The sequence below is a fragment of the Lichenostomus cassidix genome, chromosome 28, assembly GCF_008360975.1.
Source record: "Lichenostomus cassidix isolate B80296 chromosome 28, HeHo_3.0, whole genome shotgun sequence".
NCBI classification, from domain to species: Eukaryota; Metazoa; Chordata; class Aves; order Passeriformes; family Meliphagidae; genus Lichenostomus; species Lichenostomus cassidix.
Genome location: NC_139508.1, coordinates 3,082,602 through 3,109,851, shown reverse-complemented (window position 1 = coordinate 3,109,851; position 27,250 = coordinate 3,082,602). Strand labels below are relative to the sequence as shown.

The window sequence follows — 27,250 nt, the reverse complement described above, 5'->3', positions numbered from 1 at the left end:
CAGTGTCAAAAGCCTCATTTTCCACAGCCAGACCCACATAAACTACCTCTGAGCTGTATTTCTGGCTCTCTTTCTGCCAGTTCTTTTACACATGTAGAGACAAGGATCAGACTCTTCCTGTAAGTCTGGACCACAGGAGACTTCAAAATCCAAGATGTAACTCATACAGTCCCCCTGAAGATACAGTGCCTCAAGGACCCACCTGAGCGTCCCCTCCACGGTACAGGGGGAGGTGACATCAAACTGCATTTCAACACCTGCCTGTGCTCCGTGCCCCCAGGGCAGGGCTTTCCTCCCACCCCTCCAGCCTCCCACAAAGGAAAACAGAGATTTTTAACTCACTCTGCAGCAGAGACAAAGCAGTTGAGATGTCCATCGTTCTCGTCCAGGACCTCCCTGGTGCGAGCCTCCCCGGTGGACTGCAGGCCGATGACGATGCACTGTGGGGACACGAGGGATGTGGGACATGAGGGATGGCACAGTGAGGTGTCAGGCCAGCTGCACTGCCACAGGCTCGAGGCATTTCCCAGCCCCAGGTACCTCCCCTTGGCCCCTGTCTCAGGTACATCTGTGCTGAGAAAGAACCGTCTCTCAAATCTTTCAGCATCCAGCCCCACAGAGGGTGACTCTGAGCACAGACCTCACTGATTGTGCCAGGAAGTTTCTGTCTAAATTTCCCAAGGTGCACCCAGATGGAAGAACGGACAGAGCTGTACTGGAGCTGAAGGGTTTGGTACCACTTCTAGAATTGTAGAATCACAGAATTCCAGACTGGTTTGGGTTGGAAGAACCTTAAAGTTCATCTTGCTTCAAAGCCCCAAAACAGGCAGGGACACCTTCACTAAAACAGGTTGCATCCAACCTGGCCTTGAACACTCCCAGCTTGAACATGAGCCAGAATTCCCTCCCAGCCCAGCCTGCCCACACAAACAGCAGGTAACACCTCAGGAGATGAGACCACCTTAACTCCCCAGCATTATTCACTGGAATATTCTCAAAAACCCACACACTGCACTTCACCCTGGAGAGAAATTAAGTTTTAAGGAGGTTTGGACTGGCTGCCAAGCCGAACAATAATTAACTCCCTTTGGTTGCACACTACACAAAAGCCCAGGTCAGGCTGGTGGGTGCTGCTCCCGTACCTTGTCCCTGGCCAGCTCCTCCTGGGCCAGCTCCACGAGCCGCCGCACCTTGGCAGCGATGCAGAGGTACTTGAAGAAGCGCTGGTGAGCTGACCAGAACTGACCCCACAGTGACTTCCGAGACTCCAGCCCGATGCAGTCAGCTGCCTGCTGGAACACCATCAAGGCCTCTGCCCACTGCAGATGATACCAACAAGAGTGAGTTAATATAATTTCCATTGCTGTTCCTGCCGTGCAGGAGGTGATCAGAACAGTCTGAGGGTTGATAATCTGATTTAGGATCAGCGTGCATTGGGCTGAATGAACACTGGTCATTCTCTCCATCAGCACGATGCAGCTCTGGTTTGCAAATGTGGAACTTTCAAATAGAAGCAAAAAAGTCGAAGTTTTCTTTTACATCAGCTTGGTGTTGGGTACCTCTTTTCCTTCTTACATTTGAGGTCACTGCCACATTTAGGGGCCCCAAACCCTCCCACACACCAGCAGCTGTGCCCAAAGCATGACCAGACCTCAGCATCCCACTACAAGGGGCCCAGCTCACCAGCTTGGCTGCCTTGTCATAGACAGCCTTGTACTGCTCGTCCAGCGGGATTTCCTCTATCCTGAAGGTCACTCCGGTGAAGCTGAGCTGCCGAGCAATGTACATCCCGCTGACCTTCATGTCCATGGCCACGATCTCCATAGCACCAACTCCCCTGGGAGAGGATGACAGTTGTTGGACCCAGCTCTGGTCTACAGCTGTGAACCCCAGTTCTGAACCCCAGCTGTGAACCCCAGCATGGAACCCCAGCAGTGAAACTTCAGCTCTGAACCCCAGCTGTGAAATCTCAGCTCTGAACCACAGCTTGGAACTCCAGCTATGAGCCCCAGTATGGGACCCCAGCTGTGAACCTCAGCTGTGGAACCCCAGTTTTGAACCCCAGATGTGAAATCCAGCTGTGGAGCCCCAGCTGTGAACCCCAGTTCTGAACTCCAGCTGTGAACCCCAGCTATGGGACCCTCCCTCCACCCCAGGGCAGCACCAGGCAGGTGCGTCTGCAGAACCAGCCCCTCCCCTGGCTCACACTGCCCACACCATCCTCAGCCACTGCAGGCACTTCCCACACAAGGCCCTCACCTGCATAGGGCTGGCCAGCACTCACCTCTTCTCAATTGCACTCAGGAACTCATCGAACGCTCGGAATGGGGTTCCCTCCCCCCAGATCCCCAGGCGGCTCATGTAAATCATGTTTTTTGGCTCCGAGGCACCTGTTGGGACAGAATTCGCTGTCAGCAAACCCAAAGCACTTGGTAATAGTTGTGACTCAAGTGAAGAGAATCCTGAAGTGGTTGTCATTTGCCATTGTGCCTTTGGAGACCTTACCAAACATTGCTCTCCCCACACTGAGTGGGCAAATGCCATGAAACAGCTGGAACAGCTGGCCAGGAATAAGTTAAACTGGAGAGAAATTAATCTGACCTACCAAAAAGTCACAAAACGTCAGTGATGGGGCTTGGGGCAGATCTCAGCACTCTGAGCTCCTCTCTAGCCTGGCAGCACCACTGGTCTCTCCTTACAGGATCTCACACACACTCATACCTCGGGGTGTCCCTTCAGGTCAGAGGGGATCTGCCACTCTCACACCCACACCGTGGGTAGAGCAGCTCACCTGTGGCACTGGCATAGACAACCCTTGCTCGAGGCAGCTTGTTCTGCAGGTCCAGCACTGCTTTGCCCATTTTGGTAGAGCTGGCGTTTTTGGCTTTGTGGCATTCATCAAACACAATCTGGAGGGGAGTGTCAGTTAAGGAGAAAGGATCTATTTTCACCCCAAGAATGGAAACAGACAAGAAAATACAGCCCAGTCTCCTCCAACGAATTGAACAACCTGTATCAACAGGACTGACTCATGGCCCACACATGGAACCTGCTGGGTTTGCCCAGCCCTGTGCCCTTCAGACCCAATGTCATCCTCCCCTCCCTCGCCCTTCACCTCCAAGGTGTGCCTTGTCTAGCAATACTGAGGGAGAGAAATGCTGAAAAAGTTAATCCCAGCTGCTTCTTCCCCTCCTCCCCTTAACTGCATCCCAGGAGAAGGAGGAGGAGGAGGAGGTGGAGATCGGAGTGTGGGGGATTCCTGTCTCCTGCAGGCACTGGGCTGCTCCCACAGCTGTTCCCCGTGACTTGTGACTTCACATGGCCCCAAGCTCTTTGTTCCCTGCTGAAGCACAATCACAAGCAGCAGCTCCTCTCTCTCTCTCTCTCCAGTTTTTGGCTGTTGTTTTTTTTTTTAAGGATACAACTCCCTCAAAGTTTTCCCTGCACCACTCCAAAATCTGTTTTAAGCGCGTCCTGTGCTGTCCCCCTGCCTGGCTTTCGCCGATCAGCGCCGAGTAGGTGGCAAAGAGGACTCCTTCTGAGGTAGCTGTGTCACCATATTTAATCTGCAGGAAGAGGATCAGGAGCACACACTGTGATTGCTGTCCCCAGCATGTCACACCCATCCATGCCCACATTCCGTGCTGCTGAGTGCCCGTGGCTGTGCTGGACACACATTCCTGCTCCTGAGAGCAAATCCCAGTCTGAGTCCAGAACAGGCAAAAAGCTGCTGGTAGCTGATGTCTTCAGCATTTGTGTTTGGCACTGAGACACAGTGATGACAGGGACTGTAAATGCCTGGAGAAGTGCCCCAGTCAATGTGTCAGCACATCTGGACGCCTGCAGTGAACTGTGGGGACAACGCGAGGACATTGATTTTTCTGGCAAAAAAAGTGCTTCCTTTTTTTAAGCAACAGTTTAGAGCCTGTCATTGCTTTGACCCCTCTTTGTTTTAATTCCTTCTAGAAAATAATTTTCTCTTTGACCAGGTGAGATTGTTGCCTGTCTCGCTGCCATGGATCCCACATGTAATGAAATACAAGGTAGGCAGAAAAACCCTGGTCTCAAGCTGAAGAAAGCTCCATTTAAAGCCTTTTGGGGCTGAAAACAAAATCCCTTTCACTCTCTTAGTGGAGCACATTCAGAGGTGTCAAACACCTGTGGTTTCTATGGACTTTGTAAGAGCTGGTTGTTCAATACCATTAAAACCAGAGGAGAGGATTTAAGAGGATTTTTTGGAAGACACTGGACAGAGACTCAACCACAGGCCATGACAGACACCAGTCTGGGCATCTCTGTGCTCCCTAAACACTCCGAGAAGTGATTCCATGAACCAGCAGTGGGAAAGGCTGGCCCAGGAGAGCAGAGCACATCTCACAGAGCTGTTCTCTCCACGGGATTCCTCAGGAATGGTGAAGAAGGTTCCAGCTCTGCTATACCTGCACTTGCCTGGAGACACTTCCCACTCCCTGAAGGGAACAGCTCTGTGCTCCCTGTGCAGCTCCACAATAAAAATAGCTGGAGGCCCGAGTGGGAAGAGCTGGCTGGGAGGAGGGAACAGGCTGAGTGGGAAGAGCTGGCTGGGAGGAGGGAACAGAGGCTCTGCTGCTGCCTGAGCCTTGTCCTGCACGGGCAAAGCCTCCCACTGCTCCCAGGTGCTGAACCCCAGAGCAGCAGTGCAGCTCCTCTCCTACCTTGTTCAGAGCATGCACAGGAATGTGGGAGGCCTCGATGTCCTTCAGGTCTCTCTCAGCATCGTACTTGAGATCGTTGGAGACGCTGAACCTGTGAGAGAGACGTGGGGTGGTTATCTCCTCCTGGGGATGGTTATCTCCCTTAGCAGTTGGGGCTGGGTATGTCCTCAGGGAGTCTGGGCTGGCTATGTCCCCGGGGAGGTTGGGGCACACAGTGATTAACATCTCTGGTGATTAACAGCTCTGACTAAAACAGGAGGAGCTGTGCAGAGCTGTCACATCTCCCACTGCCCACACACCCCAGTGTGAAATCCAACAGCCCGTCTGCCCCTCGGCACAAGCTGTGATTTGCAGCAAAGCCCCATATTCCTGCACCCGGGAAGCCCAGGAACAACTCTCCATGACTCCAGGGAGAGCAGGGCCAGGCTCGACATCTCACATCTCACCCTAAGGAGCACAAAACCTGCTATTTCACAGTGACTCATTCTCCATCCCTGCTGCAGGGGGAATATTCCCATTTCACAGGCAGCAGTCAGGCACTAAGAGGTGGAAACGACTTACCCAAGGCCACAGCATGACTCAACTCTAAAGTCAACATCAGCACTAAGGAATTCCTTACTTCTAGATCCAAACTAACTCCAAGGTCTTACGGGAAAAGAGGGGGAAAAAAACCAACAACTTACCACAGAGCTTTTTTCCTCCCTTTAAGATAATTTTCAAAGATGATGCCTGCAACAGTCCTGCCCTTTCCGACTCCAGCACCGTCCCCGATGAGGAACCCAGCTCGCTGCCCATTGGGCAATAAAACTTCATGTTGCTGCAAAATCAAGAACAGAACTGAAAATTAAACTAGATTAACTGCTTTGATGTGAGCAGCACTTAACCCTTTCATACATCCCACGGATGCACATGCACTGCTCAGCCAAACGACAGCAGAAAGGTCAGGGGTCATGGCCAAGCTCACAAGTGGCAGTTCATGTAAAGCCTTCTGCAAGAAAAGTCCAAGGCTCTTGTCTCTTTAGGAAACAGACCCCACAGAAGTCCCTGGCTTCAAACAATTCTTCAAAAGGCATTTAAAAAGAGGAGTTCCATCACCCAAATTACAGTTATTTTAAAATACATATGAACACCTGTCCCTGCAAAGAGGCAGTTTCCTTCAGCTGTGAGACACCTGAGGTGCAGGAGGTACCTGGCAGGCGTAGATGATGGCTTCCAGCTGTAGTGCAGACAGGGAGCCTTTTTCGGCCACAGAGTGTGGGAGGGAAAGGCTGTAGGTGATGTCAGGTGGGGGGACGCTGGACAGGGTGCTCGTCTCAACCACCAGGTCAGGGTGATGCTTCCCAATCTTGGCTAAATACAACAGAACACAGGTAAGTCAAGGTTTTTACTCCCAGAGGCACCTCAAAGCTCATGAACCAGCTGGAGCCCAGGGCACTGTAGAGTTTTCCTAGAAAACCACAAGCCTGGGAGGTGCCGTGGCAAACACACAATTAAATTAGGTTGGTCCACAATGGAGTGAACAGAACTTCCCATGGTAGTACTCACACTTTGAAGGGACATATTCTGCATAGGTCTCTGTCTGCCCTAACTCTTCTGTTTCTTCCTCCTCACCTTCATCCTCCTCCTCTGCAGGAGCCTGAGACTGAAGAAAAACAGCATTGACCCGATGTTAATGTTCTGGCTGAGCAATGGACACACGTGCTGCTGTGCCCTGTCCCAAACTGCCACTGAAACCATTTCCCAAAGCCACAACCCCCCTAAACACAATCAATCTCATTCCCAGACTAAGGAAAGCCATCAGTGGGAGCCCACCGCAGGGGCTGTAAGAGCTGTTCAATGTCAGGTCCTCACCAAACTGGGGAAAGATGTTTGCACCACTTTTGGGATGGGCTGTGGGGTCATGTGAACCCTCACCTGTTCTGAGCAGGCACCTGACCCAGCTTTACACCCAACACGATGCCCACAGCAGAGAGCAAAGTCCTGAAGGCCCAAAGTGTCCCGTAACACAGCAAGGTTAGGGGAAATATAACACGCTTCTCGGAAAGGGTAGGGACTTGTGCCTGTCTGAGTTTCTTATCTCACTCCCTCTGAAGGGAAAAAGGTCAGAACTGCTTGCCCCAGCACTGGGATGTCACCAGGAGTGTCCCATTGAGGCCACCGTGGCTCTCACCTGGTAGCTGATGAGGAGTGGGGTGTTGGGAACAGCAGGAATGTGGTCACTGGAGCTGTTCAGGCCAGGGAATGGTGTGCTGGATGAGAACAGCTGGAATACAAAGGGTGCAGGTGAGGAAGGGCAAACGTGGAAATGCACCAACAAAGATCCTTGGACTCTGTGATCCCTGGACCATGCAGCCAACCAGGAGAGAGCTCCCAAGACACTCCAGGCTGAGGAGATCCTTTGCCTGCTTCCACACAAACAAATTCACCCTGGAATTTCCCGACAGAGAGCAAGGTCAGGCCAGCAGCTTGTGGCATCCAAAGCAATCAGCAACTCCAGGAGCAGCACTACTCCAAGTTTACAGCCTGTGCAGAGCGCCAGGCTCAAAGACAGACCCATGCTCCACCAGCAGCAGAGAAAGATGGGAAGTTCTCAGGCATAAACACTCCTATTTTTAAATAAAATCAAAAAAATAAAAAGAAGAAGAAAGAAAAAACCCACCCTCCATTCCTGGAAGTCTGAGTCAGAATTACCAGAAGGAAGCTGGACAGAAGAACTGTTTTCAGTGCCAGCAAATCTGGAGAGCAGGTGAAACATCCCCACCTACAAATCCAAGCTCAGTTTGGTCTCGGACAGGAGAAAGGCCTGGAGCTGCTGGAAGAGCTGGATGTGCTCTCACAGCTCCAGCAGCAGGAAGCAAATAGGTTTGCATCACACAATCCCCAAAGCACAAACCTCTGCTATCCTGACCCAGCTTTGGCACTCAGCATTCCACCTCGGGAATTGCAGAGGAAGCAACAGGAACCTTGGTTTGTTCAGAGCATTTGAAAACCACCCACACAGGTGAGAATGTGCTGTGAGGGCCAAAGCAGGTGGCACCAGCAGCTGCAGTGGGAGATGCATCACCACCTGAACAATTCCTGCCCTTTCCTACCCTCCCTCACTGCCTGGTTTGATTTTCTCCTTCCTCTGTGCTAAGGACATCCAGACAAGAGGAACACAGATCCGTGAGAGCACAGGGCTGGAAACACAAGAGAGACTGACAATTGCACAATCACAGCCTCGGTCTTACTCCACTTTTTTCCTCTCTGCATTATTCTCCATTTTGTGCCACCTTGCTGTGACTTCCCTGGGAAGGGAATCAGCCCCATGTGGCTGCCAAGGGACTCTCTAAGTCCCTTCCCTGCATTCTGAGCTGGGAGAAGAGTGCTCACATCTCGAACATACAGTGAGTGAGCTACAAAAAACTGCATCAGCAGCTCACAAATTCCAGTCACAAGCTTCCCAGGCAGAGCTGTGCTTCCCAGCCTTAAAAACACTTGGAATGTGTGAGATGGATGACAGAAAACACAATGTATGACAGGGACTATTTTTAAAAGGTTATTTCACAACTCCATTACAATCAAAGCTGTTTTGTCTGCTGCTCCTGCAAATATTTCACAGGGTGGCAGCTCTTCCCTGCCTGCCCATTCCTGAGTGATAAACAGAGCCAACATATTGGATACAGCTCATTTCCTTGGGCTAACGGCTCTCCCCACAGGCACATGGGGGCAGCTCTGCATCCAGCCCTTTCCACTTTGATCCCAAACTACTGCTGGACACCTCAGTCCAGGGATTCTCAGCAAGCTTGGAATGTTTATTTTTAAAGGGGACAAAGCAAAGGGCTGTTCCTGTACCTGGGATACACAGGGGGGTCTCCCACAGGATGCATCCAGCTTGGCTCCTGGGATGTCCCATGCATCAGAACTGTGATGTTCCTGCTCTGCCTCGATCTTTGAGACAAAAGTCCTGGAAAAACTACACTCCTGATAACCCAGCACCAGGCTGTGGGTCAGAGCTGGCTGCACAGCCACAGCTGAGGGATGTCCTGATCACAGGGATCAGGATGTAACATGACTGATGCTCCATCACTGCAGCTCAGTGACTGCTCTGGCTGCTCAAAAGCCAAAATTCCTGCAATTTTATGGAAAACGACAATGGTGTGATGATGTGGGGAGGGACAGGGAGAGATTATCTAAACTGCTCCTATTGCACACCAATGTGCAGAGGCCAATAATGAGTCAATTTGACAGCTTTCACTCAGTGTCCCAGTCCATGGTGCCACTTCCATGCAAAAATGAAATCAAAACCTCCTGTCTAGGGTACACCTCACTGACACCACCTCAGGAAATGTCGCTCAGTTATAAAACAGCCCAAAAGGCAACAACCCCACCCCAACTGCCTCAGAAAACACAGATAAGACAGCATTTAAAATTAGCTGGAGATTCCTTTCCAAAGGAAGTCGTTTATAAATGGAATTCCGAGGAGTTAATTTGCCTTATCTGAGCCTGAGCCCTCAGTAGGACACAAGGGGCAAAGGCAGGACGTGAGGAAAAGCATGGGACAGGGACAGGGACAAGGAACAGCACAGGGACCCTGCTGGGGATGCTGCTGTGCTCACACGAGTCACTCTCACACTTACACAATGTTTATTTCTCCCTTGTTTTCTTCATGTTGGATTCAGAACAGCATTTCCCAGTAAGTTTTTGTTGTGTACTCCGCAGACATAGAACTCTCCAGGTTTTTCTAGGCATTGAATGTCTCAACTAGAGTTCCCATGTTTGGAAAGAGGCAACCACAACACCATTTCTGTAGGGATTTGGGCTACTACACAAAAACTCAACAATAATAGGAGAACAGGAGCAATGTGGCTTCTCTGTCCTGGGGGATGTATATCTGCTTTCCAGCCCTTTTAACCATCCAATCTGCAGCCATTTCTTGCGTTCCAATAGCTCAGCTCTCTTCCCGCTGCCTCAAGCTGCAAGTTCCAACTGGTCCAAGCTTGCAGACTATTCGTGAAACCACAGTAAGAGACACTGAGCACAGGAGAGCTTCAAAGTGCAGCAGTGACTAGCCCTGTTGCCTCCTGTGATATCCACTTTGGGTGTTTTTCCTTCACTCTTCCTAAGAGAGTAACCCACAATGGAAATGTGAGGCACAGCCGGGCAGGTGCCGTGAGAGCCAAGACCCAAATGCAGTGGATGAGGATGATGTGGCTCCAACAATCCCCAAAACCAGTTGCTGCCTGTGGTGCCCATGTCAATCCCTCAGCTGAGGCACAGCAGAGGGCAGAGGGCTGGAGAAAATGCCAAAAAATGCCCACAATCATGTGCTGCTGCAGTGAGATTCCACGCCCTGGAAAACTCTGGGATGCAGAAGCTTGCAGGGACTTGGACTCACAAAGTAAACAGAAATGGTGAGTCTTAAGTTGAGACAGTTTTTAGTCATTGTAACTGAAATATTTGCCCTGGAGAACAAACAAAAGGTGCTGCTGCTGCTGCTGCAGGGGGCAGTTAATGATCCATGTCAGGGTGGTTTTCCTGGGGTCCATCCCTTCAGCACTCCCAAGCACCCTGGACCTGCTGAATGTTTTAGGGATAAATCCTCCTCAGGATACACCTACCTGCCACGGCTGCCAGGACAAAGAACTAGTGCCTGCACTGCACTCTGGAAGAGTGCATGAATTCCTCTGAGAGGAGATTCCCTCCTGCTTCCAGGGGATTAAACACATCACCACTTCACCCCTTCCCTCCTCCGGTGAAGTTGGTAACAGCAGAATAACACCATCACACCTCAAACTACACCCAAACAAACTGAGTTGGTTTCTTAATTCCTTGGTGAAACCTCCATGGGATGAAGCCTGAGGTACCTCCTGTCTGCTGGGAGGATGGGAAAGGAGCAGCCCCTACCTCGATCTGGTTCTGCTGCGGTGTGTTCACATCCCATAGTGTTGGCACGTGGTTCAGGCTGTCAGCGGTCAGGAAGTCCTTGGGATCCGCGATGTCCGAGAGGGAATCCGCGGGGGATGAGAAGAGGGAGTTGTTGTTGGAGAGCTCATCGAGGTATGAAGAATCCTGGAAAAGAGACACAGCCATGGTTGGAGGAGTGGGATGAGAACAGAGAGCTCCCTCCTTGCTCAGACAGCAAGTTCTAATTTCTTGCTGTTTAATGAGCAGCTCCTTTACTTTGCACTCCACAAATCTCAGAAATTAACGTGGAACTGAGGACACGCTCTGAGGTGCTGTTTGAATATCTGCTTCTTGAAAAAGCAGGAAGAGCCCTGGCCAGGAGTGTGGGTACGTGGTTGGGCTGTGCACATCCCTGCACACGCAGTGGGATAGAGAGGAGCATCCAACAAGGCATCACTCAACTCCACTTTGTGTTTGATTCAAAATGCTGCTGCAGGGTGCAAAGGCTTCAGCCTGACCCCAAAGGACTCAAGGATTTCATTCATGTGCAGAGGCCCACAGAGACCCAGCTACACCCGATCACAATGTGGCTGTTTCACTGTAATTTCCAACGAGGTACTACCTGGAGTCTGTGGGAAACATTCCTCTCCTCCTGGCAGGTTCTGCTCACACGAGGCTGCCAGGAGCAGGGGAAGGAGTGCTGGTGTCACTTGGATTTGCATCTCAGTAAATCCAGGCAGATCTACCAATCCTCTTCCTGAAGGCCAGCCCTGCCACAGTCAAGGAATGTGCTTCAGCAACAGGGAGCAGATTCTTGCTCTTTTTCTGGTGACTGGGCTGAGACGGTTTGCAACTGTTTTCTTTGGTGCCAGCCCAAAGAGACACTTGGGCATCACAGCCCAGTGATGCTGTTGGTTTGAGTGACACACACTCTGGCTCAGAAAGAGCCATCAATCCCCTCCCTAACACTGAGCCCTGGTCTGGTTTCCCTATTTCAGACGGCAAGAACCAAGAGCTGATGAGTTCTTGCTCTGCATCCTTTGCTGTGGCACAGATCCCTGCCCTTCCTCAGCTCCATCCCATCACCTCAGCCCTCCTCCTACACCAAACAGCATTTTTAAACTTTGTTAAAGCAGAAAAACTTTGCTGTTAATTAAGAGCAACATACTTCCAGCACCAAACTCTGGCTGGCACTCAGGTCCCACTAGAATCGACCATCTGTCCCCGAGGTAAGGGCAGACAGACAAACTTGGTGGCCCCACAGACTCTGCCAACACAGGTGGGTCTGTGGTTCCTCACAGCTGTGTCAGCAAAGCCCAGCCAGAGTGCCAGGGTCACCCACCACGCTGCTGCCAGCAGAGCCAGGGGCTGGTACAGGAGGAGTTGCTGCTCACTTCCAGTAAAGGGCCAATTTCCCACTACAGGCAGAAAGGCAGCCAAAGACTCTTAAAAGTCACTTAGCCCTGCTTGACATAAACCCACGAGCAGCTGAGCCTGGCTGTGCTGTTCCCAAGGGCTTCAGGCCAAGAGCTGGGTCAGAACCCCCCTAATTGCTATCAAAAGTTATGGGTTTGTAGCGTTTAAACCACTGGGACACGTTTCCTTCCCCTTCTTCCCAGGGGTGTCTTGTTTGGCCAGTGTGTGCCCTGAAGCCATCAGTACAGGTGCTGGAAGCACTCCAGCAATGGCAGGTGTGATGTGGGGAGTTTGGATTCCTCAATTACCAACTGGGGGACCCAAACACTCAGGGAGCAAGGGCAGCACTTCCTGGGCAGCTCTTGCTATTGATATTTCTGTGGCTATTTTAGGATTACCCAGAAATCAAGGCATCCAAGGACTGAACAGGCACTCGGATTTATCACCTTGGAATTAAGGGATCTCTGGACTCTCCTTCACACTTGAGAAAGCAGAAAAACACTGGGGTTGGTCTGGTCATGGCCAGAGTGAGTGGCCTGTGCAGGAGCTGGATGATCCCAGATCCCACCCAGTCCCATTGCCAAGACATTTCTGAGCAGTGTCGGAAAAACCCAGGAAAAATGAGGCTTTACCTTGTAGAGAGCTGGAAATTTTAGCCAGAAGTGTATTATCTGAGCAGGGTTTGTTCACCTGCAAAGGGCACTGACAGAGGATGGGGCAAGAGGAAACATCTGCACACCCTTGTCATGGCAGGGGAGGCTGTGGGGCAGCACAGAGTGGCCATCAAGGTCCCAACAACAGGCAAGGGCTGGAATAGCAATAGGATATGGGGAAAGCCTCATGACACACCCAGCAAATGTCACCCAGCCCCTTCCTTCCCCAGGGAAGGCTCCAGCCCCACCACTGGGCTGAATGGGGGAGAGGAAATCAACCTCCAAGGCAGAGGGAGGACAATACTCCTCCTGGAAGTGATGCAATGATCCCATCCTCTGGCAGCATTGCCAGGCATTAGTCACAAACTTCCAGAGTCTCCCATTTGTCTTAACTAATTACATTATCTAAAGAGCACTAGAGTTAATCACCTGCCAGATTCCCCACCCCAAGAACTTCCGCCACCACCACCTCTGTAAATTTATCAAACCCAGGGTAATTGTTCAACACAAGGCCACAGATAACCACAACCAGTACAAACCATGCCTGGACTAATCCCACCACTGATTTATCTGCTGCAAACGGGAGCAGCAGCCTGGATGGCCTCAGGGAAAAGGAAGGACCATCACCTCAACCAAGAGCTCATGGTCAGGATCAGCTCAGGCACTGGGGTTTGAAACACGTAATTAATCAGAATTTTAAGTTTTTCTCTTAAGGTTCTACAGTAACAGCACTTCTGTTTCTGTGGAAGTTGAATTTCTGCAGCAGATGGAAGTAGTCCTGATAGACAGGATCTTTATTTCTGACACTTTTCTGCAACTGTTCTTCACATAAATCTTATTCCTGGAGTTCAGCATCTCTGTGGCATCCTCTGGACTGGCCCCAGCAGATCCAGGCCCCTCCTGGGCAGAGGACCCAGAGTTGGAGACAGAGCTGCAGGTGGGTCTCGGAGCAGAGGACGACCTGATGCTACTGTGGCACATGGTACTCCTGTCATTATCCCAAAATTGAGATTATCAAACAATTATCTTCCTAGAAAAGATCAGGAAAAAATCAGAGCAAACCAGCCCAGACACTCGATCTTTCTCCAAGTCCCTGGGAACAGCTCAACTCCCTCAGTCAAAACAAAGTGTTAAAAATAATGAAAGAACAGGTGAAGTCTAAATACAGATGGAACTAGCATCCTAAAAATATTTCTTTTTCCATCAAGCCATCAATAGAAATTATTTATTTTCTCATAATCCAGACACTGAGGAAACTGTCTGCAGAGCAGCTCTGGATGACTGAGCTGCAGAGCACCCAAGTGAAGAGGGGGTTTTATTAAAAACCCAGAATTCTATCTATATACCCAAATACACACCCACAGCCACAGCCACACTGCCAGCCAGGAGATATTTGGCACCTCAAAAGCCACAGATTAATCAAATTATTATCCAGAAATGACCAAATCAACAGCTGCAGACGATCACTATAAAATCTTTTAGCTGCCAAACCCCAAAGTCTTTCTAAATTTGGGGCAATAAACTGGCAGTGTGGAGGGTTTAGCTCTGGCTGGATGGTGTTCCCCTCGCTTCCTGCACTCTGCATTAACTTAGGAAATAAAACCCCTCAAAGCCATCACACAAATACACGGCTCCATCCTCACTCACTCACTCACACAGCTCCTTCCCTCCAAAACCACACTCAGCGACCGAGTTCTGACTGACAGAACAGCACCCAGGAACGCAGGTTCCAGCAAAACAGAAATCACATCTTTGGGACGAAAAAAAAATCTATTCCCGGTAGCCAGCGTGGAGAGGTGTCAATCCCAAAATTCTGCAGCCACTGCAAAACTCCCAGGGACACCCACCCGGGGAGCAGCTGCCCTGGTGATAAAATGCACGAGAAATTCCACGGAGGAGGAGGAAAAACCCAGGAAAAATGAGGCTTTACCTTGTAGAGAGATGGAAACTTTAGCCAGAAGTGCATTTGGGACATTTTAGAGCAGCATTCGGGGGGCTGTCGGCGTGGGAAGCAGCAGCAGGGGGAGGGTGCTCAGCGGAAAGTGGAGAAAGGTCCATTCACGGCCGGGGCTCATCGGGGGGCTTTAAAAGCCAACATGCAGCAGGCAGAGGAGGGAAAATGGAGACTCAGGGCCCGGCAGAGCCGCTGTCCTGCGCCCGGAGATTTGCATAGACTGTTTAGTCACGACGAGAGGGCTCTTACTTCCTCTAAGTCCAGGGCTGACTTTCAGGAAATGATGCCTGCTTGGTAAGTCAGTGAAATTACTGGCAGTGCGAGGAGAATTACTGTACGTGGTGTAATCCAACCACAGAGCACAGTAAACAGCGCTGGGCTCCGCAGAGCCAGAGGGCTCTGGGCTCACTCTGCTCCCCTCCCCGGTCACCCAATGCCAGACTTTGCCCCCCGTGGCAGCCCCTGCTCTGGGCTGGGGGTTCTGCTCTCCTTTCCCCCTTGATTTCAGGGCTCAGATGAAGTGCTTGAAGCTCATGAGGAGTATTCCCACGCTGGTGTCCCCCCAAAGAGCTCTCTTTGTTTTCGGTGTCTGCCCCACCCCAAATCGTGCCTTTAGAAATCCAAAGGAGTGGCCCATTCTCTTTCCTTTCCTCCTTGGATCACTGTTATTTCCCAGGGACCGTTGCCTTCTTTCCAAGGCTGTCCCTTTTAACAGTTTTGGTAACAGAAATAAGCAAAATTTCTGGTGGGGAAGAGAAAAAGGCGCAAAAAGAAACATCTGAAAGGGATGTGAGTTAAGGAAGGTCTGCCCCAACGCGACTGGAGACAAAGGGAATCATCCAGAGAACCCCCCCACCCTCCGGAAAATCCCTGGGAACTGCTGTGTTTGCTTTGGGTGCAAGAGGCTCATGTTTGCTCTTCCCTGGCAGGGCTGGTGGCAGCCCCGGAGCTGGGCTCTGCCCGCGGGGTCACTTCCAATTTGCCCAGAAAACACATGGACCCAGCAATGCACAAGCTGGGAATGGAGAGGGAGAGGATCCCTGACTGCTTCCAGTGTCTCCATCCCTGCTCCCAGTCCTTCCAGGCACCTACTGTGTGGCTGCAAGGGAACACAGCTCGTCACTGTCCCACGTTTGAGCCAGCGTTTGGTGCCTGCTGCTGTGGCTGTCCCTGCTGAGGCAACTCCTCCTGGGGCCTTGTGCCGGGAACAGCTGGAAAATCCCATGTTTACGAGGCATGTCTCAAAAAAACAGAGCTTTGGAGTGAAAGAAGGCACGAAGTCCCAGCAGGTCTGCGAGACAGGCGAGCAGGCAAAGCCCTCCAGGGAGACAGAGCAGAGTGAGGGAATTCTGCTTTATGCCATCAGATGAGGAGGGAGGATGGGCCCCTCCAAGGAAAACACACCAGGTAATGGGGCTGGAAAACCACCCACAGGGCAAAAATCTGCAGCAGGGCTCATTTCCAAGGGCAGAACCCTCTGCAGCACCACAGCTCCACAGGGACTGAGACATCAACAGTGAGGATCCACATTCCACCCTCAACACACCTAGTCCGAGAGGCTTTTTCAGTAAGTAAATGGGAAAATAAAACATCTTTTTCCTGGCAGGACTGCAGCCATGGAAGGGTCTGTGGTCACGGATGGGGCTCCCAGGAGGAGCTGCAGCATCTGCTGGGCTCTCCCTGCTCTCAGGACCCATCTCACCTCACACTGGAGGCTGCAAGCAGCACTTCCCTAAGAGCCAGCACTTCCCTGAGAGCCAGCAATCACCTGCTGCAGCAGAACATCCTGCAGAGACCACGGTGACAACAGAATTTAATTTCTGTGGGCAGCAGGTTCTGGGTGGAGAAAGGCTGAGGGTTCTCACAGCTGCTTTTCTCCGAATTCACTGTATTTAAAGACCGGCTGTACTGGCCCGTGAGGCAGGTGCTTTAACAACACGTGTGAGTGGAGTGAAGAGGCCAAATTAATTTCTGAAGTGTCTTAATTAGTGACTTGCTGCATGGCGTTGACTGAACCACTATGTCCTGCCTGAGCCAGTCGAGGTCTCGCAATTCATGCAACCTTTGGAAGAGCAGGTGGATTATTTCCTCTTCCTTTTCCATCACAGTGGGACAAAATGCAGACACAAGAGACCTGTGGTGCTGAAGGAAATGGGAACACGGCGCAGACACCCAGGGCTGCTGCATTGATTTTGCAAGACCACAGCAGTGTAATCACCACGGGGAAGATAAACCACTGCAGAACCACCACCTGGAATGTTCCCAGCCTGTCTGAGGGGAGAGGCAATCCTGCTCCCCACAATTCATCCAAGAACACGTGTGCTGACAGACAGGGACAAGGCAAGCAGGGTTATTCCAGCACTCACATCTGACTTATCCCCTTCCAGCCAAGCCCAGGGAGATGCTGTGCTGGGGAACCTTCTGCACCCCCTGACTCAGACCAATTCTGCTTTGAATTAAAGCATCTATTTTAAACCACGTCCCCGTGGTCTGCTATTGGATTCTATTACCAGCACTTTTAAGAGCTCTGAGCGTTTCAGACCGGCTTTTCCCGCTTTTGTTGGCTTTGGGAAAGGAGGAGGCAGGGAATGGTGCCTGCCAAGAACCTCAGAAGGCAGATCTCCATCCCCTCCTGCCCAGAGTGGACATCGCTGCTTGGAGGCAGCAACACAGATGAAAACTATCAAGACTGGAATGGGGGGAATATCTGAGCCCTCCAGGCTCTTGTACCACTTCCCCAGGGCCACAGGCATCCTGTGGGGCTCCTGCAATTCACTGACAACAAATTATACCTCAAAAGCCAAATTATTTGGCTCTTTACCCTGAGCTGGTTCCCCTCCTCCCGGGAAGTAGCTCAGGGTGCCTAAATCGGAGCACCCCAAGCCCTAGGTCAGTGCACAGTGAGTTGTTATAACCACAGCCTTCACTTTCCTTACCCCAAGCCTGCAGGAAGTGTCAGGTATCTCACCCAGAGGGGTTATAAAGTGTTATTACGTCAGCCCAAACCCCAAAACTGCAGTGCAGAAACAAAGACATGAAAAGCAAAGCCGCTCGTTCTCCCAAGACCTCAGAGCCAGGTAACTGCCTGCAAATGGATTTTAATGCCTTGTGTTCCCTGTAGACATAACTCCAGGACAGCAACAGAAGTTCCAGGACGTTTCTTATTCCAGGAAACTCTTCGTTTCAGCCACAACCAAGTGTTCTATATAATTTAGTAACTGCTGCATTGATTTCTCCTAAATCACCACAGCTCTGTGCACCGAAGCACTTCTAAAAATTAATACCTTTTTTAAGAGCAGGTTAATTTTTCCTCCTGCTTTAACAAGAAAGATTAACAGGAGATTGCAAGGCGCTGGTGGTGAGGAGAGGGCTGGTTTATGATTAACATGTGTGGTCAGGAGCCCCCATCCAGCACAGATCAAACAAGCCTGTAACTGTGTCTTTATGGTGTTACTGAAGGTGACACTGCTGGGGAGCAGACAATTCCTCCTGGCCCACAGGATAAATCCAGCCCAAGCACAACCCACATTTTAAGAAGGGGACCAGAGTTCCTCCCAAAGTGTTTACTCCCAGAGCTGTTTCACTGAGGGGAGAAGGAGGATCTGCAGAGTCCCCTGCACACCCACCATGTCCCCAGCTCCATGTTCTCCTGGAGCTGCTCTCCTTCCCCTGGAGCTGCTCCCTCTTACAGATTTATTTCTCAGTGGACCTCAGGGCGCATGAAGTCAGCAGAGGAGGTTTCTGTGTGTTCAGCAAGGTCCTGTTCTGGAACCACAAGTCACAAAAAAATGAAGCAAAGGGAACACAGACTGCCAGCAACAGGCAGAGATAACAGAGGGCTCAGAGGAACTGGGCAGAGTCTGTGCTTTAACTAATTCTAAACTGACCAGGGCAGTGAAGTTAAAGAAAAATCTGAGAAGGCCAAGAGCAGCAGGTATTCCACGGCAGGAATGCTCTCCTAGAGCAGAGTGCTCTGCCTTTATGAGGCTCTGGAGACAAATACAGCTCACAGGGACAGCACAGGCCAGAGGATAAGTTAAACCCTCCGGGATTCAGTGCTTTACTGTGGCAATTCACAGCTCTTACCATCAGTGTCACAAGACAGCACCGCCATGGCCACAGTGCCTTTGCAGAATTACTGCCCACAAGTGCCAAATCCCAACTCAGCACTACCTGAGACTGCAGGAATAACCAGCAGCAAGGGAGGGAAGCAACAGAAATCAAACCCTGCTTCTCTCAGAACTGTGATTTCTAAGGACACGTGGGCAGACTGTAGACTTTTCCATAAGGAGATGGCACCATGTGGTTGGGATGAGACTTTGGCTGAAGACAACAGTTCCCAAGACCAGAAACGCTGTCAGACACAACGTGGCCTCCCAGAACTATTTTCTGAACCTCTGCTCAAGCCACTTGTTTATATAAAAAATGCCAACAGATCGGCAAGGATGAATCACCCAGGAGCAAGCCAGAACCCAAAAATATTGTGGAGGAAACAAGTTCAAGTTCACATCAGGCTGTTCTGGCCATGCAGCAAAGCACCTTCCCCGCCTGGCGAGGTGAATGGTTCAACTAGAGAGAAACTCCCAGAGCCATTAGAAAATGTGGCAATTCCCACTCTCAGCATCCCCAGGTCAGCAAAGACTCTGCAGGTCCAGCTGAGGATCCCCAAAACAAAACATGGAAGTGTGAGGGGAGGAAATGACAATGCCAGAGGAAAAAGCACCAGAATTCTTGCTCTCTGAACCCTACAGCACATGGAGAATCATTGCCACCAACAGAAAAGGTTTGCTGCACAAATGCCTCCGTCAATCATTTGCTCTTTAGACCTTTTAAATCCTTCTTCATTATTCCTCAAAATTCTGGATTTTGCTACCAGAGCAAAGCCAAGATCCTGTATTCATGTGTGGAGGCAGCACAAGTCCTCTCACAAGGATTTGATCCATCTTGTCTGCCCAAGGACCACAGATTGGATCAGGAATCTCTTACCAGCACCTTCAGCAGGCTCCTCCTGCTCCCCCTTTGGCTCCACTGCTCCGTCTGACACAGTCAGACCAGCATTTGCCACTCCTAGCATGAAATTTTGGAGCAGCAGGAAATTTTGGAAATGCCAGGTACTTTCCTGTACAGCCACCTGGAAAGATGGAACCACCTAGCTGCTCCCACCCCTCCTGATGGCATGTTTCAGCTTCCCAAGCTGAATGCTAATATTTAACAATTTGGCATCTGGCACAATAAGAAATCAGGAAAACACTGCTGAAGGAAGGGCTGGAAAAGCTTCAGGACATTCCTGGATGGCTCCAGACTGATGCCACTGCCTCCAGTCCAGGGCCTGCTGCTCTACCAGAGCCATGCTCCAACTCTGGCTCCTGTGAGCAAATCTGCAGGATTTTCTCTGGGTGAGCAATGCCCAGTGGCTCAGAGAGCCCTGGGGTTTATCCATGACTTCCATGTCAGTGCAGTCTCACCATAGAAAGAAAGAGTCCAAATAAAAGCCAAATTGCCTCAAGTCACCTCTCTCTCATGCATGGCTTCCTCTCCCAAAGGATGAGAGCAGCACAAGAATTATTCCTTGCTCTGGGAATCATTTGAGGTCATTCACACCTGGTTTGTCTCAGAGCCTCCTACTCTTTTCTCACCCAGCCAACACAAAGCATCTCCTCCAAAAATCTCCTCCTCCAAGCTGGCTGAGATCAATTTCTGTGATGCAGCAGGGAAGGAAGCTGACTGACCACTGAGATACTAGAAAATACATAAGTTAAAGAAATAATTCTGCCCTTTTCCCGTTAAGCCCATCAGCCAAACTCCACCAGACCTGGAGGTGAGACCTATGGTGGTCTCCCTTTCCCCCCCTCTCCCTTTCCCATCGCTGCCTGGTAAATGGTCTCACAAGTTGATGAGATCACCTTTCTGCCTTGTTCCTCCCACAATTAATTCTGCAGGAGGCAGAGATCAATGCTGCTGTGATTCAATTATTTATCTGGTTTGATCCAGCCAGAAGACCCTGACCAGAAGCTCCCAGTGGCTGGCCAGGTAGGTCCCTGAGGTGAGGCACAGAGAGCTGGATGGGGGGACCACACTTTTTGAAGTGGCCACTTCAAAAAGCACAAATCCCCAGCATCTCCACAGCCAAACCTGCAGAAATCAGAGCCCCAAGGAGGGTCAAAACCTCTCTTTAGCTGCATCAAGAAACCAAAACACAATGAGGAGGAATTAACACTTACACAGGCAAACAGCAATGTCCATATTAATTCCTAGAAAGGATATAGCCAGTCCCTTCTTTATTCCAAAGTCAGCTCTGTCCTATCAATTACTTGCAGTCTTTACTGACTATTCTTACCATAAAATGTTGCCAAGAGCCAGTGCAACATTCCAAAACTTCCATGAAAGAGCTCTTTTCCACCCAGAGAGATCCTCAAAGTGAGAGAGCTCTAGGTACCCAGAAATGCTGGGAAGAAATTCATTCTTCCCAACCTTCAGCTCTGCAAAAACTGACCCGGCTCTACCTTTGGAATACTGGGCACTGAGTTGATGTAATCCCTAAATGTTCACTATTCAGGAATCCACCACTCGTAACCAGTAAGGAAGCACATGCAGCACAAGAGCGTTTTGGGAGGGAAATAATTGAAGTGTCTGAAGTGTGTTTAATACAAACTTTGGAACCCTCCTGCACTGCCAGTGTTTATGCCAAACACCCCTTTAAAAGACAGAAGCAGTTTTACCACAGAGAAGCTCCTATGAAACCATGGACACCTTTCAAATTCTTGGTGTCAGAGGACTGATCCCAATTGCACACAATTCCTGTCCGGGGCTGGACAAATTTATTGCTCATCTCTTCCTTACTCCTCAGTAAAGCAACACTGAAAAATAACCCCCAGCACTCCAAAGGCCCATTTTCCCCTAAAGACATCAGGAACTCTGCACTTACCTGAGGAAAATCCCCGTTTTTTGGTAAAAAGTCAGTGGGGTCCACGTTTGCATAGTTTGTATCCAAGAAATGTGGTCTGCTGATGGAATCCGTAAAAAAATCCTGAGGGGGGTTAAAATATTGCCTGTAAGGAAATGGGAGAAGCAGTTACTCCCTGTCAGTCCCCAGCACTTCTTAGGTCACTTCAGCCTCTGACAGCAGTGCAGCTGCAACTCTGGGATGTCACATACAGGAGAGGGATATTATTACAGATATTATCCAGAAGAGAGGTGGCAAAATAACACCTCTACCAGTTCTATTCCACTTCTCAAACTTAGTAGTGTAAGAAATCTGTATTAAGGATACAATTCTTGGCAATTTGTGTAAACCAGGAAGGATTTAATAGGTAACAATGGTCTGCAGTACCCAATATTTCAGCCCTGATGACAAAGCAGAAGGAAGCCCCTGGGACATCCCAGGGTGATGGATGAGGTGGAATCTGCCAGTCACACAACGTAAGGACATGAGGTACAAGGAAACATCACACCTGAATGCCAGTTTGGGGCACAAAACCCCCCAGAACAGCCTCACAAACCAGCTCTGATGGGGAAACATCCCTGTTAGCCCACCTGAACAGGGAGGTCATCACTCACAGACCCCAAAGGCAGGTCAGAACAGAAGGGCTGGGGACAAGGAAACACAGACAGAAGTGTTAGCAAGAGAGAGGAAGCAGGGATGTGACTGGTGTAAGTTCAAAGGCAAGATCTCTGCTCAGCTAACAAGAGAACAAAAGATCCTTCCTGCTCCTCCTGGGCAGGGCCATGCCAGCTTCCTCCTGCTCCCTGTGCCCAGCACCCGCTTCCTCTGGGCAGCCAGCAGCAAAAACTGCCCAAGAGCAGCCAATTTCCTTCCTCCTGCCCAGGAGCAGCCGCTGGCCTCTGCTCCACGCCACCTCCTGGCTTGCTATGACAGGCACAAGCCCTTTCCCTCTCCTGCAGGAGTAAGGAATGTGCTTCGTAATCCTTCCCGTAAGGGGCTGAGCTCCTGCTTGGGCAATCGCCACCGACACCCTTGGCGCTGGAGCCACAGAACGTCCATCCCGGCTGGATGGTTTCCTCTTGTGGGGAGTTATACCTTCTCCCCGATGCCAGAGTCACAGAAACTTGAACTGGGGGCACTGGGGGAGGGAGAAACAGAGCTTGAACAGAACTCCTGCCCAGGAGCTGGGAATGTTGAGCTGCCAAAGGACTATTAAGCAATTAAGGTGCCATATGTGGCCAGCAGCCCATTAACACACCTGGTGAACATTTACAGGTGGATTTATGTGCAAACACAGTTATCTCCTCCGATAAATACATTTTCCTGCTCATTTCCCATCTAAATATTACCTTTACTAAAGGTAATATTGTCAAAAACGAACAGCTCCTTCCTCTTTTCCTTTCTTCCTTCTTTTCTGTGCTGTCATGGCTTTACCTGCTGAGGAAACAACTGAGACCCTGTGAGAATACACCTGCACATCACATCCCACAGTCCAGCCCTGTCGGCTCCTCCTAATCCATCCAAGGAAATTAAAATCTGGGCATAAATTCTGGGAATGAATGTATTTCCACACAGGAAAAGGCTGGTTTAAAAGGCTTTCAAGTCGAGGCCGCTGTGGTCTCGCCGTCTCTCACACGAAGACAGAGCTTGGCCAGCGTCAAGGAACTAACCAAGGAATAGGAGAACTATTTTTACTGGAAAAGTGAACACCCCCTCCAGTTTCCCTGGCACTCTGTGGCCTGGACAAGGGTCAGTCAAGGTAACGGGAAGGAGACCAAAAGTGCCCCAACCTCCCTGGCCTGCTGTGGAATGACCAGCTCTGGCTGATATTTTGCTTCCCTTAATCTTGGTCTTCCAACCTGTCCATAAGAGATGCCCTTGGTTCCTGCAATTTGCAGGGAGAGCCCACAGCAGCTCCGGGCACCACTGTGAGATCCTCCTTGGAAAGCCATTGAGTCCTTTCAGTACTTTTGGAGCTGGGCTTTACCTTCCCTTGAGTCAGAACTCAAAGCTGTTCCCCCTCATTTGCAGGGCTGGCACAGAGCCATTGACAAGTTCGCTTGAATTAAACTGGGAAAAAAACACTTTAACTGGAAGAAGCAGGGCAGTGACCCTGTCACAGCCAAGGTGTGAACACAGCCTGCAGCAAACTGTCCCACAACCACTTGCTGAGCCTCTCCGGGGCTTAGCTCCTGCCAAACTGCTCCATGGAAGCTACTGCGGGTCAGCAGCTTTCCTCAGAGGCCAAGGGGGTTGACTGGACAGCCAAAAGCTGTTCCAGAAAGGAAATTTATGCTGGTTTAATCACACCAGCTGCCCAAAGAGGAACGCTCCATTGCAATTCCGCTGCATTCCAGCTGCTCATCCATGACCCAATGCATCCAAAGCCCTTCTGGGCCCACGGTGCCACTTCTCTGAGACCTCTCATGTGTGCTTTGGCCAGGCTCCATCCTCTGTCCTCCACTCAGAGACAGAAACTTCACATCTCAGGCCAGTGGAAGATAAGGGAGAGCTGAGAGGCCACGGACTGCCTGAGCACCAGCCCAGTGCTTTCCTTCCCCATCAGACACCAATCCATGTTTTTCAGACCCTGCTTTACTATTTCAGCAAGCAATGCTTCATGCAGAGGTGGAAAAGGGCATGAAAACAGCAAGAAAAGGGGTCATTTGTTTTGGGAACTGGGGGCAAAGTTTTGTTGCAGCCATGTGATACCTCCTCCAACAGCACAACTGGGCTGTCAGAGATCCCCCCGTCAGGAATGTGCTGAGCCTCCAGCAGCAAGGGAAGATGAGCTCTGAACAGATAATTTCCTCAGAAAAGAGCTGAGCTGCTGCTCTTCAGAGCCCTGAACCTCCCTGATTCTTTCAGGGAGGTTTAATACACTGTTGACATTTGTCAGGTTAAGAAAATCTGAACCAAAGAGGCCACGTTTGGGGTCTTCTAAAGAAATTCCCTAGCATGAAAGTGAACTCCTGAAAAGAAACAGGAAAAACCTGCTTCAGGATAAAGGTGTTGCTATGAGAATAAGCCCTGTCCAAACACAGCCACTTGCAAATGAGATTTCTCTGCAAAGATTCTGAAGAAAAACGTGCACCACCTCTAATGCCAGCTGCATTTTTCTGTGTTAAAGCATGGGCTACAATTACACATGCCTTTAAAATCCCACTTTTTAATGTTTCCATCCCTTTCAGGATTCCTACCTGTAACCCCATCACTCTAAATCCACCTAAAACAGAGTCAGTGCAGTTTTCAAATACAAAAAGCACAGACTTTTTTTTATGTGAAATGCAGATATGGAAAATCTCACCTGAAAGGTGATTTTTACAGTTCCCGGGATATGAAGAAAAGGAAGCTAAAGGTGCAGCCTAGGCTAAATCATTCCCTAGCAAATCATTACTACAATGGGCCTCATTTCCAGAAGTAACTCCAGCAAAGGCAGCAAGTCCAGGTTTGTGTCAGACACAGGCATGTCCTTGCAGGACTGGGGCTGTAACGTTCCCGGCAGCGCTGACACGAGCAGCACCGAACAGGAAGAGAGTGAGGGGCAAACTCAGAACAAATGGTCAAGAAAAAAAAACCAACACAGTAGATAAACACAATCTAATCTTGTGGTTCAATGCAGCAAAACAGAAATTCTGTTATAGCTCTCTGGAGGATTCACAACGTGTAATTTACAGGAATCCTGCTCAAAAAGCACAGCCCCTTCCAATCAGCCAGGCTGGCTGAGAGCAAAGGGTCCGAATGGATCTGAGAATTCTCCTGTTCTCCTGTGGGGAGGAGCTGGCACAGCCCAGCTCCCTCAGCACCTGTGGGGCAGCTTCTGGTACTCTCTCATGGGGAACTGCCCCATCCATCCACCCCAGGCAGCTCCTGCTAGGGCCAGAGGGGACCAGGGCCACCAGGGCAGCAGAAACAACACAAGGACTCAAGACCTGACAAAGAGATACTCACTGCTCCCATCTGCCTGCACCTCACACCCTCCCAGGGAGGGATGCCACCATGAAGATGCCAAAATCCCTTCAGAAAGGAGGTTACAGTAAATCCCCAGCTTAATTCCAGGCACCTGGAACACAGTTTGCTAGCTCAGGATATCAAGTTCTGCTTCTTTCCATTCTCCTTCCTCCCACCCCTGACCTAGATAAAGAACACATCCTGTGTATCCATGCCACTCCCAGGATTCACAGAGACCGAAGCAGCCATGGATCAGCCTCTGAACCCCCAATCCCAACAGAGTCCCCATCCAAGTCACTCACTGGTGACACAAGGCCACTTTATGTTGTCCTAACATTTGTCATATCCCATCTTGTGATTCAGGATGGAGGCTCATTGTAAAGAGGGAAAACAGAAAACAATTTTTTTCAGTACAGACATGACATGGCTGTTAGTGTCAGTCACTTCCAGTGACATGGTGAAGGATTTTAACTTCACTTCACCCAAAACCTGACACCTGGTACAGGTAACACCTTCCTCCACATCTGTACAAACCTGGAGACTGCCCAGCGTGTTTGCTCAGCCAGATCTGTCAAGAATTCCATTCGTGTAACAAGGCTGTTCCTTGCTTACTGCAGCCTCCAGGTTTATCACTAACAAAAATTTTCCCTCATTTTGAAAAAACAAAAAGCTGTTTGCTGCTGTTTCCAAGCTTCAGCAGTGTCTGAAATGCCACAAGATCAGTGAATGATGCAATTATTTCCCCATCAGATCGTGAAATAAAGTAAACATGGAAAGTAGTAAAGAAACAGTTGAATCACGGGGTGTGCAAGAGCAGAGGGGATTAGACAAAGGAGAACAGCACTCACTGGTTTTCATTTGGGAAAGACGAGGTTGGGAAAGAGACTGAGTAGCAGCTACTCCATGAGTCGGCGGCCAGCATGGAATTCTGCAAGGAGAAGACACAACAGTTAGAGCAGCAGAGGCCTGGAATCATTACCTGGGGCTGCAGATCCGAGGGCAGGGCTGTGGCTTCCCTCCCTCAGTGCTTCCCAGAGGCAGAGGTGGTTTCTTGTCTCTCGAGTAAGACTCCAGTTTCAGCTTTGGAACCCACTCCCCTACCCCTGACCCAGGGAGGTGGTGGAGTCCCCATGCCTGGAGGTGTCCAAGGAAGGACTGGAGGTGGCACTCAGTGCTCTGGGCTGGTGACAAGGTGGGGATTGGTCACAGGTTGGACTCAATGACCTTGGAGGTATTTTCCAACCTCAAGGATTCCATGATTCAGTCTGTGGGATGTCAGCACCAACCCAATAATCTGAAATCGGCTGGCAGAGGTCACACCCAAAAATGTCCTTCTGTGCCTTTTGTCTTCCCACTTCCCTGAACAGTGTCCAGTTAACGGGAAGCTCTTAGCTCAGCTCATACCAATAAAATCAAGGAGAGAACACAGTATCTCCTTACTCAGCTCCTCAGCAGCCTTTAATCTGTTCTTTGTGTGCCCAAAGCAATGAAACCTTGTACTTGATGCAACAGGCACATGGGCCTCGCTTGAACCTCTGTGTCCCTGCATGTGACACATTCCAGAGTTTGAAACGGAAAGAGAAAACTCCAGGAACACGTCAGCTATTTTGGGACAGGGTTTGCTTTTTGCCCTGTTGAGCAAATGCATCAGGGACCTGATCTGGTTTTAGCAGCTGTAACAAATACAACTTATTTATCTCTGCTGCTCTGGAAACAGGCACAGCTGGGCCCAGGCACAGATTCACACATCTCG

At 50.2% G+C, this 27,250-nt stretch overlaps 1 protein-coding gene across 4 annotated transcripts in view; it reads right to left on the bottom strand.

The window, feature by feature from the left end:
• SBNO2 (strawberry notch homolog 2) overlaps positions 1 to 27,250 on the bottom strand; it is a 44,348-nt gene that overhangs the window by 10,047 nt on the left and 7,051 nt on the right. For 3 of the 4 annotated variants that reach the window (XM_085040748.1, XM_085040747.1, XM_085040749.1), the window contains exons 3-16: positions 26,346 to 26,425; positions 21,529 to 21,652; positions 10,581 to 10,745; positions 6,865 to 6,957; positions 6,240 to 6,336; positions 5,884 to 6,044; positions 5,378 to 5,511; positions 4,695 to 4,785; positions 3,423 to 3,566; positions 2,792 to 2,909; positions 2,285 to 2,390; positions 1,684 to 1,837; positions 1,143 to 1,319; positions 343 to 440 (exon numbers count right to left, since the gene is read on the bottom strand). In XM_085040748.1, coding sequence (XP_084896874.1) covers positions 343 to 440; positions 1,143 to 1,319; positions 1,684 to 1,837; positions 2,285 to 2,390; positions 2,792 to 2,909; positions 3,423 to 3,566; positions 4,695 to 4,785; positions 5,378 to 5,511; positions 5,884 to 6,044; positions 6,240 to 6,336; positions 6,865 to 6,957; positions 10,581 to 10,745; positions 21,529 to 21,652; positions 26,346 to 26,425 — 1,742 coding nt within the window. Of the gene's footprint in view, positions 1 to 342; positions 441 to 1,142; positions 1,320 to 1,683; positions 1,838 to 2,284; positions 2,391 to 2,791; positions 2,910 to 3,422; positions 3,567 to 4,694; positions 4,786 to 5,377; positions 5,512 to 5,883; positions 6,045 to 6,239; positions 6,337 to 6,864; positions 6,958 to 10,580; positions 10,746 to 14,579; positions 14,882 to 21,528; positions 21,653 to 26,345; positions 26,426 to 27,250 lie in introns of those variants that run through there. The other variant, XM_085040750.1, reaches the window with a different exon arrangement.